Source organism: Pongo pygmaeus, chromosome 5 (assembly GCF_028885625.2).
Source record: "Pongo pygmaeus isolate AG05252 chromosome 5, NHGRI_mPonPyg2-v2.0_pri, whole genome shotgun sequence".
Classification (NCBI taxonomy): Eukaryota; Metazoa; Chordata; class Mammalia; order Primates; family Hominidae; genus Pongo; species Pongo pygmaeus.
In genome coordinates, this window is record NC_072378.2 from 39,108,012 (window position 1) to 39,125,299 (window position 17,288).

Consider the following 17,288-nt stretch of genomic DNA (forward strand, 5'->3'; position numbering starts at 1 on the left):
ATGAGACTTAGAGGTAAGAAATGAAATCATTAGAACTCATTTTTGAGGATCTTTGGTGGAGTAAGATATATTTTCTTTTTAATTTTACGTTATAGCAGGAGGAATCTCTTTCTATAATATGAAAATTTTTACCATATTAAAATATATACTTTATTATGAACTCTTTAAAATCTATACTTTTATTTTTTCATATTATTACAATGTACAATTTTATCAGTAAATTGTGAAGTCATAATCTAATGATTAATTAGAATTATATTTCTGTAAAGTATTAGATCTTTAACATTTCAGTAATTAGAGCTTAAAAGTACACGTTGACTTTTAACACATTGACATTAAATACTTCTTAATATTAAATATTATTTAATATTTTTATTAATATATTTAACATATTTAATATATAAATTAGTATTAAATGTCTTTTTTTTTCCTTTTTAGGTGCTAGAATAAGTATTGAGGGAACAGTGAAGTTAAAGACAATAGACAATGTTAATTTTTCCAAACTGCACACCTTTGAAGAAGTAACTGCTGCAGCCAGCAACTCAGAAACTGTTCATCAGCTGGAGGAAGTGCTGATGGTATGGTACAAACAGATTGAACAGGTGAATTGACTCAAACAATTGCATCTGGACTAGTAGGTTTTATGTGCATCCTAGCCATTGTATTTTGTCTCTAACAGTAAAGGGAAGAGGAGTCTCCTTTGACTTTCTTCCAGAATCTGGTTTGAAACTCAGCCAATTTTTGGCTCTAGAGCAAAATCATTCTTCTTTGTGGACCATTTAAAATCAATTTTAAGATATTTCTCACTTCAAGGAAGAAACCATAACAATATGGGTTGAGAATGAAAGAATGAAGAATCAGGAATAGCCAACATTTATCCCCAATAATGTTTAAATTGTTGATACTCTCCATAAAAGAGAGAGGGAAAGGACACAGTGAAGAGCCAGAGTGCTAGACACTAAATAAGTACCTCTTGGTCGATCAGTGGAGTTGTCTGTGCCGTCAAAGAAGTTCAGACTAGGCTGTTTCACATCAGCATCACAGTGGCAAGCCTGCAGCTCTATGGTCAAAGTTTTTCTGGCAGTAAGAAAAGTAGTGATAGGAATACAACATATGTCAAAATTATGAGAGGCTCCAACTTACACTATAAACACTGTGAAAGAAAATCGGATATTACATAATTGCCCTAAACAGAAAGAGGACTCTAGGAACCGCCCCCCAGATCTCTAGTTCATCAGCACAGGACAGCAGAACTAAACAAGAAAATCTTCAGTTATGTGAGGATCAAGGGGAAAAAATCTTGACCAGGCAGGAGGTACAGAAAAGCATTTCCAGTTTTACGTTTCTAGAACTACGTTAGGAGGAGGGCTGTGCAGTTAGAGTGGCAAAAATTGGAGGACTCCCCTAGGGTCTAGAGTGCTGGCCACAGCATTTGCTTCCAGGTGTCACTAGATTATTGAAATGGGTAATTGCCCACTGGATAACTCTTGCAGCCACCGTGCCCAGCCAAGACTTCCTATTTTTTTAAAAAAATCTTTGGTTACATTTGGAATTGTCAGATTTTTAATTGTTGCCAATATGTTGAGTGTGAAATGATATCTTGGTTTGCTTGGTATTACCCTAAATACTATTGAGGTTGAGCATATTTAATGGCTATTTTGGTTTCCTCTGTGTTGAATTGCTTGTTTATATCACTTACCCGTATCATTTACCCATATCATTGCCTGTTCATATCATTTGCCCATATCATTCCTTTATTCGTTTGGATGGCTTGATGTTATCTTACTACATTTTTGGAGGTTAAATAATATTTTCCAGATATTAATCCTATGTTGTTCCCCATTGTGTCATGTTTCATTTGGTATAGTGCCTTTAATCATGTGGAAATTTAAGTTTTTAATGTAGATAAATATATTAATTACAAATGTTAATCCAACCTCAACCTAGCTATCCCCAGTGACTATAAACTCTGTGCTTTTTGTATTTTACTTATTAAACGCTTTCCTACTCCAGTGTTACAAAGGCATTCTCTTAAATTCTTTATTTATTTTAAATAGTGAATATAACACAAAAATGAATATGATGAAAGGAACAAACTGTAAAAGGAACACCTGTGTAACCTTTGCACAAGTTAAGAAATAGAACATGGCTAGGCATGGTGGCTCATGCTTGTAATCCCAGCATTTTGGGGCCCAAGGCAAGAGGATCGCTTGAGCCCAGGAGTTCAGGACCAGCCTGGGGAACACAGTGAGACCCTGCCTCAAAATAAATAAATAAAGAAAAGAAAAAACATAGACCATTACCAGCGCCTTAAAATGTCCTTGCATTTCTCTTCCCAGTTTTAAACAGCTTTTCTTCCCCCTAGTGGTAACTATTATCTTGATAATTATGCTTTTCAATTCCATGTTTTTCTTTCTAGTTTTACCCTGTCACCTACATTTTCTTTTAGAAATGTTACCATTTTATTTTTAACATTTAGGTGTTTAATCCATCTGGAATTGTGCGTGTGTGTATGACGTGAGGCAGAAATCTAATTTTGTGTTTTTCATGTACCTGTAGTTAGCCAATTGTCTCGATTTAAGATTCTGTGTTAAATTGTTTAATAGTCCATTTTCTAACATATTTGTAATATAACCTCTGTCATATATAAAGTTGTTAGACCCTTTTGTTTATCTCACTGGTGTATTTATTTATTTTTTATACTATGCTATGCTGCCTTAATTCTGTAGCGTTTTACTAAACCAACATTTGGCACGCCAAGTCTTTTCTCTGTTTTTCCTCAAAATTACATTGACTGTTTCAGGCTAATTGTTTTTCAAAATTAATTTTAAGACTAATTTTTAAAGTATCATGAAAAACTCTATTGAGATTTTGATTAGAATTTCATTGAATGTGTACATGAATTTAGAGAAAACTGCCATCTTTGTATAATTGAATTTTCCATCCATGAACATGATATACCTCCCCATTTAGGTAGGTCTTTTGTGTGTGTAAAATAAGTTTTAAAGTTCTCTCCAAAAAGGTTTTGCATATCTTTCATTAGATTAATTTCTAGTTATCTTATCACTGTTTTTCTTTGCTGTTGTAAATTGTATCTTTTTGGAAATTAAATTTTCAGATTGCAAGATAGCTTGTAAAGAAGTGATACTAATTTTTATGTATAGATCTAGCAGCTTTACTGAATTGCTCACATTTATTAATTGTAAAAAGTTTGTCTTTAGTCTTTTTGTTTTTTTTTTTCTTTTTTTTTGAGACAGGGTCTCATTCTGTCACCCAAGCTGGAGTGCAGTGGCATGATCATAGCTCACTGCAGCCTCCAACTTCTGGGCTTAAGTGATCCTCCCTCCTCAGCCTCCTGAGTAGCTGGGACTACAGGCATGCACCACCACATCCGACTAATTTAAAACATTTCTGTGGAGAAGGGGTCTTGCCTTGTTGCCCAGGCTGATCTTGAACTCCTGGGCTCAAGCAATCCTCCACCTCAGCCTTTCAAAGTGCTGAAATTACAGTTGGGATCCACTGCTCCTAACCTTAGATATGCTAGTTTAAAAATGTAGCAAACTGTATCATCTGTGATTATGCCATTTTTGGTTTTTTATTTCCAATTCTTATGCCTTCTGTTTCTTTAGTTATCTTGTTCTGGGATATCTATTACCAGGTGGAATAGAAGTGGGTGGTGATTGTGGCAAACTTGTCATGTCCTTGGTTTTAAAGTGATATTTTCTAAAATGTCACCTTTGGCCAGGTATGGTTACTCATGCCTGTAATCCCAACACTTTGGGAAACTGAGGCAGGAGGATCGCTTGAGCCCAGGAGTTTGAGACCAGCCTGGGCAACATAGTGACATGCTATCTCTACAAAAAATTAAAAATTAGCTGTCTGTGGTAGCACTTGCCCGTAGTCCTAGCTACTCAGTAGGATGAGGCGGGAGGATTGCTTCAGCCCAGGAGGTTGAGGCTGCAGTGCGCTGTGATTGTGCCACTGCACTCTAGCGTAGGCAACAGAGTGAGACCCTGCCTCAAAACAAACATACAAACAAAAAAACCCAAAAGCCAAAAAACTACCTCCCCCCCACCAAAAAAAAAAAAACCCAAAATAAATAAGATAAACTGTCACCTTTAAATATTATGTTTGCTGGAGAATTTTAGTAGATAGTATCTATCATATTGAAGACGTTCTCCTCTAGTCTTCATTTACTAAGAGTTTTTAAACATTATTTGGTATTGAACATTATTTATACTTTCAGCTGCCTTCAAAAAGATGCAATCAGATTTTAACAAAGAAGAATGTAACATTTCTATACTTTATAAATTTTTTTTTGATTGCAGGTACTTATTGAGAGTGAGCAGATGAGAAAAGAAGCTGGTGATTCAGGTCCACTCACTGAATTGGAACACTGGAAACGCATGTCAGCCAAGTTCAACTTTATCATTGAGCAGATTAAAGGGCCAAGTTGTAAGGCTGTCATAAATGTGCTAAATGTTGCACACTCCAAACTGCTAAAGGTAAAAGGCTTTTTATTTAAAGTTTGGTATACTTCAGAACAAGCAACTAGAAAATTATCCTATTGAACTACTTCTTAGTATAATATACTGGAATCGTGTTAAAAGTGTTAGACTTTGAGTAAGGCTTTTACATATATCACAATTATTTCCAGAAGAGGAAATGAAGATTTATTTCTCAGGATTTCACAGACCAATTTTGACCATACTACTATGAGGTGATTTCTAGGAAAGTGATCATCTTTTATTTTTAAATTGTTTTTGAAATTGTAAATCAATGAAGAAATCAATATAGGCTCATTGAGGTAAACAACTGCATATAGAGTCAAAAGTAAAATACATCTCATTGCCACGATTCTACCTCCTTTCCTAGAGGTCATCTTTATTTACAGTTTGGCTTGATTCTAGATCCTTTTCTTTTCTTTCTTTTTGAAACAGGGTCTCGTTCTGTCACTCGGGTGGGGTGCAATGGTGTGTTCACTGCTCACTGCAGCCTCCACCTCCCAGGCTCAAGCAATTATCTTGCCTCAGCCTCCTGAGTAGCTGGGACTAACAGGCATGCGCCACCACCGAGCCCGGCTAATTTTTGTATTTGTTGTAGAGATGGGGTTTCCCCAAGTTGCTCTGGGTGGTCTCAAACTCCTGAGCTCAAGTGATCTGCCCACCTCGGCCTCCCAAAGTGCTGGGATTACAGGCGTGAGCAACCGCACCTGGCTTCTTTTTCTTTCTTTCTTTAAATGTATTTCATTCTTTGCACAGAAAAATAAACTAATACTTTTTTGGTAAGAGATTTAAGCAGTACGAATAAAGCAAGTCTCTCTTAATCACATACCCTTAGCCCCACCACCCACAACTCTGTGTCCTGAATAGTAAGCACAGAAAGACAACTGCACTTTTCTATTTTGTTTTTTCCTCAAACATCTTCTGTGGTATTTATGTGTGAGTTTACTATGCACAAATGACATAGTTTAGTTTTGTGTTTCTAACTTTTAAATTAAATAAATGTCATAGCATATTTTTCAACTTCCCTTCCCCACCCCTGATAGTATATCTTGGAGAGTTATGCCTGTTAGATCGAGCTTGAGCGGTATGGTTTTCCAAAAAAAGTTGTTGTGGTGGTTTTTTTTTTTTTTTTTTTTTAAGACAGAATCTTACTCTGTCACCCAGGCTGGAGTGCAAAGGCACGATCACGGCTCACTGCAGCCTCGACCTTCCAGGCTTAAGCCATCCTCCCACCTCAGCCTCCTGAGTAGCTGGGACTACTGTCATACACCACCATGCCCGACTAATTAAATAATTTTTTAAAAATGTTGTCCAGGCTAGTCTTGAACTCCTGGGCTCAAGCTATTCTTCCACCTCAACCTCCCAAAGCGCTGGGATTACAGGTGTAAGTCACTGTGCCTTGCCCAAAATGTTAATGTAGCCTGTTAGGTTTTATCTGATCTTCCCTGTTTGTGGACCAATTTTCCCCTTTCTTTTTTTGCAAGTCTGAGATATAATTCACATACTATTTATTTTATCCATTTAAAGTGAACAATTCAGATATTTTAAGTGTATTCATAGTTGCGCAAATATCATCACAATCCAATTTTAGAACATTTTCATCACCTCAAAGAGAAACTCTATATCCTTGAGCTCTCACCTTCCCATTTCCAGCATTCCCCCTTCCCCCCAACCCTCTGTCTAGATTTGCCTATTCTGGACATTTTATATAAATGGAATCGTAGATTCTTTGCCTTTCGTTACTGGTTTCTTTCACTTAGCATAATGTTTTCAAGTTTCGTCCATGATGTAGCCTGTATCAGTATGTCATTCCTTTTTATGGCTGAATCATATTCTGTTGTATGAATGTACCACATTTTGTTGATCAGTTTATGGACATTTGGGTTGTCCCCATTTTTTTGGCAATTATGCATAATGCTGCTATGAACATTCATGTACTGTACAACTTTTTGTGTTGATATATATTGTCATTTGTCTTGGTTATTATACCTAGGGGTGGAATTTCTGAGTCACATGTTAACTCTATGCTTAACTTTTTAAGGAAAATGGTTCCTTTTCTATGTGTTTGTAAATATTGCTGCGGTTGAAGCTTTTATATGTCCATATGCAAATATTTCCTTAGGTTGGATACTCCACAACTTTTCAGTACTAATTATCAGTTAAGTTATTATTATTATTATTATTTTGCCAGGCATGGTGGCCTACACCTGTAGTCTGAGCTACTTGGGAGGCTGAGGCAAGAGGATTGCTTGAACTCAAGAATTTTGAGCTGTAGTGCACTATGTTGATTGGCTGTCCACATTATGTTTGGCATCGATATAGTAGTGATGTCCCAGGAGTGGGGTGATGAGGGTGCCTAAGGAGGGGTGAACTGACCAGGGTCAGAAACAGAGCAAATCAAAACTCTTTTGCTGATCAATAATGGGATCATGCCTATGCATAGCCACTGCACTCCAGGCTGGACAACGTAGCGAGAACCTATCTCATTAAAAAAACTAAAAAAAAATTTTTGGGGGGCCAACCTGATGTATGGAAAATGGCTTGTTTTCTTTTGTTCTTTCCTTGTTAGTAGTGAAGTTGTTCAGTTTTTGCATGCTTACTGGCTATTCATATTTCTTTTGTGAATTTTCTTTTTGTATCTTTCCCTTATTTAGAAGAATTCAGACATTGTTTTGTACTGATTTATAGGAGTTCTTTATTTTTTAATTTTTTTGAGACAGGCTTCTCTTCATCACTCAGGCTGGAGTGCAGTGGTGCTATCATGATTCACTGCACCCTCGACCTCCCGGCTCAAGTGATCCTCCTGCCTCAGCCTCCTGAGTAGCTGAGACTACAGGCATGTGCCAATGTGCCTAACTAATTTTTAAACAATTTTTTTTATAGAGATAGGGTCTCACTGTGTTGCCCAGGCTGGTCTCAAACTCCTAGGCTCAAGGAATCCTCCTGCCTCACACTCCCAAAGTGTTGGGATTACAGACGTGAGCCACTGTGCCCGGCCACTTGCAGTCCTTTATATAATATGGATATTAATCACCTGTTATATTTGTTGGATGAAGTAATTCACCATGACTCCTGGACATCTCTGCACATATTCACTATATATGAAAAGAATGCAAGGCCTATACTGCTCTTTATCTGAACATCTTTCAGAGTTGTGTTTGCAGTGAGCAACCTTGAGGGGTCAGTTCACGTGTCCCCCAGACAAAGAGCAGAATTACTTAGCACTTACTGTAAAAGGATAAATTCCCCTAAACTCAGTGTTCCTCACCTATAACACAACCTACTGCAGGTGCAAGCATCAGTGTGTGGATATTTAGGGTCATGGGGGAACAAATGCAACATAATGCTCATGCCATTTGCTGTGATGTAATAAAATCCTTGTCTCTGAACCCAAATCTCATGTTTTCTCCCTTCATCCATAAAACAGTAAAAGGCTAATGCATTAACTTCTAAGCAGAGTAAAATCCCAGACCCGCATATGGACCTTGACAATTACAATGCAAACTTTTTCCTAGTCTGTGGCTTGTATTTTTTAAAACTTCAACACTTGAAATCATTTTAGACTTACGGAAGAGTCAACCAGGATAGTACAGAGAGTTCCTGCCTGCTCTTCATCTAGCTTCCCCTAATGTTAACATCTTAAAACTATTGTACAATGATCAAAATGAAGGGATAACATTGGTACAATACTATTAATGATGCTACACACAATTTATACTTCTCCAGTTTTTCCACTTATGTATTTTTATCTGTTCTGGGATCCAATCCAGGATCCTATTTACATTTGACTGTCATGTCTCTTTAGCCTCCTCCAATGGAACAGTTCCTTAGTCTGTAGTTGCACTTCATGAGCTTGATACTTTTGAATAGTAATGGTCAGCTATTTAGGAGAATGTCTCTCAATTTGGGTTTGTCTGACGGTTTCTCATGAATACATTGAGGTTATGCATCTTTGGTAAGAATGCCAGAGTTGATGTGCTCTTCCCAGTACGACTTACTGGGGGCACATTATATTGATGTGCCTTATTACTGTTGATTTAAAATTCATCATTTAGTTAGGGTGGAATTTGCCAGGTCTCTGTACTGTATTTTGTGGAAAATAACCTTAAACTACATGAATAGCTTTCACAGGTGGATCTTGACTGCGGCAATCATTACTGTGGTATGCTAATGGTGGTTTTCTAGTTCCCTCATTCCTTCCACGTTTATTAATCAGAATTCTTATGTAAGAAAATGTTGTCTCTTCTCTCACTGTAGTTATGTATTTGATCATTTATTTCCATTAATATAGCCTCATGGGTATTTATTTCACGCTTTTGGTTATAACTGAATACTATCATTATTTAGTTTGTTGCTCAAATTGTTTCCTCTTTGGCCATCGGGAAATCTTTCAGGTTGGCTTGTGTGTTTCCTTCTGATTCCCTTACTCTGTTTGGACCACTTCTTTACTCTCTACCACTAGACAAATGCTCAAGGCTCATTTTGTATTTGTTCTGCCCTAGTCCTGGATCAGCACTTCTCCAAGGAGCCTAGGTTTATTTTATTGGAGAGTAGTATTTAGGAACCAAAATCTGGTTGCCAGATGTGCTTATTTGTTGCTTGTATTTTAATTTTTTTTTAAATGGAATCATTTATAATGAATTTTTTTATATTTAGGTGAATTAATTTTTTCAGCCTTTTATTGCTTTTGTCTCTCATGTATTGTTTAAAAAGACCTTCTTAAGAAGAATAAATTGGCTGGGCGTCGTGGCTCACGCCTGTAATCCCAGCACTTTGGGAGGCCGAGGTGGGCAGATCACCTAAGGTCAGGGGTTCGAGACCACCCTGGCCAGTATGGCAAAACCCCGTCTTTACTAAAAATACAAAAATTAGCCAGGAGTGGTGGTGCATGCCTGTAATCCCAGCTATTTGGGAGGCTGAGGAAGGAGAATCGCTTGAACCTGGGAGGTAGAGGTTGCAGTGAGCCGAGATCGTGCCACTGCACTCCAGCCTGTGCGTTGGGAGCGAGACTCCATCTTAAAAAAGAAAAAAAAAAAGAAGAAGAAATTAAGGTTAACCTAAATTTAAAATAGAGTTACCCTTTTCTTCTATTTCTAGGGTTTTATTTCTTTATACTTTATTCTTTAGTTAACTTGGAATTTATTTGTGTGAATCATGTAAGATTTAATAATAATGATAATAATAGCAGCTAACATTTATTGTGTGCTTACTATGTGCCAAGCATTGTGTTCAGCATCTTACCTATAACATTTCATTTAATCCTCACATCAGCTGGATCAGATGGATCTTATTATTATGTTCCCCATTTTGTATATAGAACAGTGAGAGATTAAGTTTCTTTTTCAAGGTCACTGAGTTAGTAAGAGGGGAAGCAGGATATAAGGTCGTGCACTTACCTGTTGAGCTAGCATTCTTTTTCCCAAATGGCTGGCTAATTTTCCCAGCACTGTTTGTCATTTTCTTTTTTTCTTTTTCTTTCTTTCTTTCTTTATTTTTTTTTTTTGAGACAAAATCTCACTCTGTTGCCCAAGCTGGAGTGCAGTGGTGCGATCTCGGCTCACTGCAACCTCCACCTCCCAGGTTCAAGCAATTCTCCTGCCTCAGCCTCCTGAGTAGCTGGGACTACAGGCACGTACCACCATACCCAGCTAATTTTTGTATGTTTAGTAGAGACGAGGTTTCACTGTGTTGGCCAAGCTGGTCTTGAACTCCTGACCTCGTGATCTGCCCGCCTTGGCTGCCCAAATTGCTGGGATTACCGGCGTGAGCCACCGCGCTCGGCCACTGTTTGTCATTTTCTTGTAATCATCGTAATTTTTGTACATCTACTCTTTGTTCTTCTTTTCCAGATTTGTCTTAACAATTTGTATGTTTTCATCCTTTGGTATACATTTTGAAATAAGTTTATACAGTTTTTTTCTCCAAAATACCAAATTTTGAGACTTAGTTTTATATATTTTTAAAATGTATGTAAATGGAGTCATATCATATATTCTGCAACCAACTTTTACTCAACATTATTTGTGAAAATTCATCATGTTAATGTGTGCACTATTATTCATTTGCTACCTTTGTTTTTATTGCTGTATCATATTCTGTTGCATGAATGCACCACAATTTATTTATCTATTATCCCAGAATGGACATTTGGATTGTTTCTAGTTTGGGGTTATTGCAAGCAATGATTCAAAGGACATTCTTATTCATGTCTCCTGGTGCACATGTGTGAGAATTTCTCTAAGGCATATTCCTAGGAGAGAATTTATGAATTTGTGGATCAAAGGCATATACAGTTTAAGCTCTTGGAAAGAGGTCTCTAATGATCTGCCATAGTGACCTTCAGACATTTTGTATTAAAAATATTAATCTGTAGTTTTTACAAAGGATACAAAGCAAATGTGGTAGCAAATCTATGAATGACATTGAGGAGGGAGGGAAAGAAATATATTGGATGACAATGTAAAGATCCAAGAAGGTCTTCAGTGGTAAGAGTGGGGGTGTCATACTGGTGTCCCAACCTTTTTGTTGGATGGGTTTGTTGACAAACTGTTTGGCTCCCATTGTTTTTTAAAATGATTTTGTTCAGAGCATATTATTTCTGTTTTTGCTGAGTAGACCTCTCCGTTTCATGCTGTCTTCATCTCTGAACAATTCTCAAGCAGGCACTTCATTTTATCATCCCTAGTATGTAAGAGTGATCAGTTAATAATAAGATAACAGCTCACGCCTGTAATCCCAGCAGTTTGGGAGGCTGAGGCAGGAGAATGGCGTGAACCTGGGAGGCGGAGCTTGCAGTGAGCTGAGATCGCGCCACTGCACTCCAGTCTGGGTGACAGAGCAAGACTCCGTCTCAAAAAAAAAAAAAAATAATAATAATAAGATAACATTTATTAAGAATAGGTTAAAAATCCTGAAAGAATTTGAAGCAGAGAAATTGATCAACTTTGGATAAAGACTTAACAGTTTTAGTTGAATCCGTTGATAGAATGATATTACTGATGCGAGTCAGCTTGATCCTTGGCTGCTTTATGAGAGGTATAGTTTCCAGAAAAAAGGAAGGTGATGTTTTGGCTCTTCTCAGCATTGGCCAGATCACACTGAAGGCTTCCTTTCATTCCTGAGGCATATGTGTTTAGAGTGATGTGTGTGTCCAAAGTAGAAAGGCCAAGAGGTTGAAGCTATTAAGACCATGTCCTTGGAACCAACCCAAAAGTTCATCAATGATAGACTGGATAAAGAAAATGTGGCACATATACACCATGGAGTACTATATGGCTATAAAAGAGAGTGAGATCATGTCCTTTACAGGGACATGGATGAAGCTGGAAGCCATCATCCTCAGCAAACTAACATGGGAACAGAAAACCGAACACCACATGTACTCACTCATAAGTGGGAGTTGAACAATGAAAACACATGGACACAGGGAGGGGAACATCACACACCGGAGCCTGTCAGGGGGTCAGTGGGGAAAGGGGAGGGAGAGCATTAGGACAAATAGCTAATGCATGTGGGGCTTAAAACCTAGATGAGGGGTTGATAGGGGCAGCAAACCACCATGGCACATGTATACTACGTAACAAACCTACACATTCTGCACTTATATCCTGGAACTTAAAGTAAAAAAAAAAAAAAAAAAGTCTTATTAAATGACTAAAGGCACACAGAGTGCTCATCTTTGAATAAAAGACTTAGTGATGATATGGTAAATGTCTTCAAACATTTGAAGGGATGCTGTGTGTTCACTAGGCTCCATTATGCAAAACTATACAGATGAGCAGAGATTACAGGAAGAACTTTCTCATAATCAGTTATTTAAGCAGGTACTATTTGATGACCACTTACAAGAAACTGTTGATTTCAGACTGACTTCACTTTGCTAGTAAGGTTTTGTTTTGAGTAATCTTCTTTTTTTTTTTGAGACAAAGTCTCACTCTGTCGCCCAGGCTGGAGTGCAGTGGTGCGATCTCTGGCTCACTGCAAGCTCTGCCTCCTGGGTTCATGCCATTCTCCTGCCTCAGCCTCCTGAGTAGCTGAGCCTACAGGCGCCCGCCGCCGCGACCAGCTAATTTTTTGTATTTTTAGTAGAGACGGGGTTTCACCGTGTTAGCCAGGATGGTCTCGATCTCCTGACCTCGTGATCTGCCCACCTTGGCCTCCCAAAGTGCTGGGATTACAGGCATGAGCCACCACGCCCTGCCATAATGTTCTGTTTTAATAACTTGACCCATTCTTGAAGACCCAGAGTAATATAATGTCACAAATAACCGGAAAAGTCATTCCTGTTAGAAGCAGGTCCAGTTCAAGCCTACAGACAGAATTTTAATTATAAACAAAATGAATCTTCAGTTTTAGTAAATCATTTAAGGTGCTTGTTGTAACTTTATCTTAAGTATTATAAGAAAAACATATATTAATTACACTTAAATATCTACCATTTTGGTATATGTATGATTAGGGAAGACTGAATTTCCTGAGTAAACTTTAGCACACTGATATATTTGGATGTTTCATAGAATTCTTATACCTTTTTTTCTTAGAATTGGCGTGATTTGGATGCAAGAATCACTGATACAGCAAATGAATCCAAAGATAATGTCAGATATTTGTATACTTTGGAAAAAGTGTGTCAACCTCTCTATAACCATGACCTAGTAAGTATGCTTTTAAAGTACAATTTTAAACTGAGTGCAGTGGCTCGCACCTGTGATTCTAGCTACTCAGAAGGCTGAGGTGGAAGGATCACTTGAGCCCAGGAGTGCAAGGCTGCAGTGAGCTATGGTTGTGCCACTGCATTCCAGCTTGAGTGACAGAGCAAGAAGACCCCATCTATAAAAAAAAAAAAAAGTACAATTTAAGAAACTGACTTGTATAATTAATGCATTAAAAATCTTTAATATGTGTATATTGGGGAAAAACATCCTGCCAAAAGTTATTTAAAATATATATTTTCCTCTTATGTATTTATGAAGAATGATAAACTGTATTTAATATTTTAACCCATATTTAAATATATAGTGAATCATTAGTATAGTATGAAATAAGCAAGACAAATATTAATATATTACTTACCCTTTGCTGCATAACAAATTACCTCAGAACTGAGTGGCTTAAAAACAATGAGCATTCATCATGTCAGAGTTTCTGTGGCTCAGGAATCCAAGCAAGGCATAGCTAAGAGCTTCTGCTTCAAGGTCTCTCATGAGGTTGCCCACAGGCTAAGTAGGGGAGGTTGACTGGGGAGAGTCTTCTTCTCACCTCACTCATGTGGTTATTGGCAGGCCCCAGTCCCTAGCCATGTGGGCCTCTCCACTTGGCAACTTGCTTCCCTTGGAGTGATCCAAGAACGAGCAAGAGAGTGAGAGAACACCCAAGTTGGAATCCACCTTCTTTTTATAACCTAATCTCTGAAGTGACAGCCCATCATTTCTGTTGTATTCTATTGGCTAGAAGCAAGTGAATCTGGTTCACTCTGGGTGGGTAGGGGAGTATACAAGGGTGTGAGTACTATGTGGGTGAGCATCACTGGGGCCATCTTTGGGGCTGCCTATCAAGGTAGATATTTCCCAGTGTACAGATTAGGAAACCAAAACTCATCATGGTGTAGTGACTTTGCCAGCATCACTCAGCTAATCAGGGATGCAGGACAGAACCCATCTTCTAATTTCTAGCCTACTCTTCTCATAATATTTCCATAGAGATCCTTTAAAGAACATGTTAGCACTACCATTTGCTTTTATTTTTTAAAAGTTTATATTAACTTCAAATTTGTAATCTGGTATTTCATAATATTTCATATAAAATATGAAAATTAAAAAAATCTCTATCCTTTATTTAATAGAAGGAGAAGTCAAGGAAGCTAGTAGTTGTTGAGAACTTAGAGCAGGATTTCCCCATTTTTCCTGGATGTTACTTCTTTTGTCAATCATTTGTAGGCAGGAGGGCTGCCCAGACAGCTGCGTTTTTAAAGATGTTCCCAGGCTTGAGAATCCTTGACCTTTTATTATAGGCATTGTGCTACATGCTTTAAATATGTTTTCATTCTCTATGCACAATGAGCCTCATTTCAAAGATTAGAAAACCGAGTTTGAACATTTCTATGATGATCCATGATGGGACCAAATTAGAATCTAGCTATTTCTAGCATTATGGGTTGTATTATTTTTCCACTTTACTATGTTGCTTCTTCAAGGTATTCTCTAAGTTGAAATGCTTCCTCTTCCTCCCCGCACCCCACCACCCCGGGATGGAGTCTCTCTCTCTGTCACCCAGGCTGGAGTGCAGTGGTGCTAGCTCTGCTCACTGCAACCTCCGCCTCCCGGGTTCAAGCAATTCTCCTGATTCAGCCTCCTGAGTAGCTGGGATTACAGGTGCGTGCCACCATGCCCGGCTAATTTTTGTATTTTTAGTAGAGACAAGGTTTCGCCATGTTGGCCAGGCTGCTCTCAAACTCCCGACCTCAAGTGATCCGCCCGCCTCCACCTCCCAAAGTGCTGGGATTACAGGCGTGAGCCATTGTGCGCGGCCCAATGCTTTCAAATTAATTTAATTTGCGTCTGATATCTGTGTTCAGTATTCTTCACTCTAATTTTTTAAGAAGTAGTCAAATCTTCCACATAGGTGGCAGCATAGGCCACATGGTTTTGTTGACCAACCTTCTTGGATCAATGCAGGTTTCATCCCAGAGGCAGGGAGAAGGAAAGAGGTTATGGTCTATATCACTTAGATTTGGAGAAGAAGGAGGTATAAAGGCAGTTCATAATCTTTCCAAGAGAATGTTAGTAGTCAAGAAGTTTAATATGAAAGGGGAGGGAAAAATGTCAGTTGAGAGTCTTGGACAAGTGCATTTCTTACTGCCATGAGGAATCCATTATCCATCAGGGAGCACCATGAGAGGGGACAGGAAGACTTTAGAAGCAGAGTCTTTTAATTGAGTCCATAAAGAGATTGTAGATTTTATTTAAAACTTATTAGTGTTATTTGCAAAGCGATGACTTTTTAAAAAAATTACAGCTTTATTTTAGATTTGGGGGTACATGTGCAGGTTTGTTACATGGGTATATGACATGATGCTGAGGTTTGGGGTATGGATGCTGTCACCCAGGCAGTGAGTACAGTACACAATAGGAAGTTTTTCAGCTCACACCTCTCTCCCTTCCTCCCCACCAAGAATTATGACTTTCTTAAACTTCATTCTTCTCATTTTTACCCCTGCTACTAGTAGCTGGACTTGTGTTGTGAACCTTTGTAAAATTTGTTTAATATAAGAACATTTATACTATTTCTTAGGTATTTCTGTGCACGTGACCCCAAGTAAAGAAAATCAAATTGTATATGGTGTTGGAGAAATAGGGCCGTTGCTTGGCTTACTTGGCAGCTCAATGACTTAATTCCCCAACTTTACAATGTGAGCAATTAAAATTTCTGTTCAAGAAAAATTAAAATTATTACGTGTCACAAGCATTTCGGATTGCTCACAAGATTTGAAGATGCAAATATGAAATACACATAATACCTAAAGACTACTCCAGGGCTACCGCAAGTAGCTCTTGATGTGAAAAAATAATAGATGAAGTGAATATGGCACAATGTTCACGTTTGTCAAATCTAGTGATGGGAGTAGGTGGTCATTATATTTTTCTCTGTACTTTTCTATATATTTAAAGCTTTTTATTATAAAAAGTAAACTTGAAAGAAAGAATACTCTTCATTGCTATCAAGACTCCAAATTTTAAGGTATACTGATTTCAACTTCTTGATTCAAAAGACTTGTTTTAATTCATATAATTTAAAAATCATTTAGTTCTGATGTTTTTTTCATCCTAGTAATTTTAAAAAGCTTTGTTCAATTACTCTAACCACGGATGTGCCTTATTATTGTTATTTTGTTGTTGTTGAGCTTTTTATATTCTCTGATGTAGGAAGGTTTCAAGCATTACCTTTTGAAATGACAGAAGTACTAATAGCATTGAGTCATATAATTGCTTCCCACTCATACACCCACTATATCTGTACTTTCAACAATTCCTTTTTCCCCCTCATTTTCTTTATTCTGATTAAAAGTAACCAGCAATTGCTGTTTAGTTTATAACTGTCATTTGGGTAGGAAAAGTGCAGGGGATTCATGTTTCCATTTCTGGTTCATAAGATTTATGTATGTTTCATTTTTTAATCACCCTGGTATTGTGCTTTAGGCATATCTTACTATTATATGTTTGACATATAAGATACCTGAACACTGTATATAGATGGACAAGAACAGTGCACTCAAGGAGCTACTATTATAAATAATGATGTTTAAAGTTCAGATGAAGGATGTTTTCCTGAAGGACCCATTTGATGCCATCCCTGAGCCCTCTTTATTGGAGTTTAGTGGTACTTTGTAGACATGACTTAGCAAGGGTGGAAGGGACTCCTTCTAGGCATATTTTTATTAGGATCTTTTTGATCTACAGATACCATATATAATATGAATTCTGACATAGAAGGTTAACTATAAACTAATGATGTTAATTTCCATAAGCCACATAAAACTGATTTAATTATTCCATAGTTACACCCCACACCTCGGACATACCATACAGTAATCGGTAGTTGTTTTTCTTGGCTGTATTTCTTCCATCACCATTAGAAAAACATTTTATATATTTTATCTTGTCTTATCAATTAAAAGGAAAGTTCCTTGAAGGGAGGGATGCCATTGGCTTTGTCTGTTCTCCTGTAGTGATTTGCATCATGGTTAGAAGCAGGGTCTCAAAATCTCCGCTACGTAACTTACAGCTG

The 17,288-nt window shown here is 37.7% G+C and overlaps 1 protein-coding gene across 1 annotated transcript in view; it reads left to right on the plus strand.

Moving 5' to 3' along the window:
* Positions 1-17,288, plus strand: part of DNAH8 (dynein axonemal heavy chain 8) — a 311,999-nt gene that overhangs the window by 22,005 nt on the left and 272,706 nt on the right. Inside the window, exons 7-9 of the mRNA XM_054492591.2 lie at positions 439-602; positions 4,329-4,505; positions 13,046-13,159. Coding sequence (XP_054348566.2) covers positions 439-602; positions 4,329-4,505; positions 13,046-13,159 — 455 coding nt within the window. The remainder of the gene's footprint in view (positions 1-438; positions 603-4,328; positions 4,506-13,045; positions 13,160-17,288) is intronic.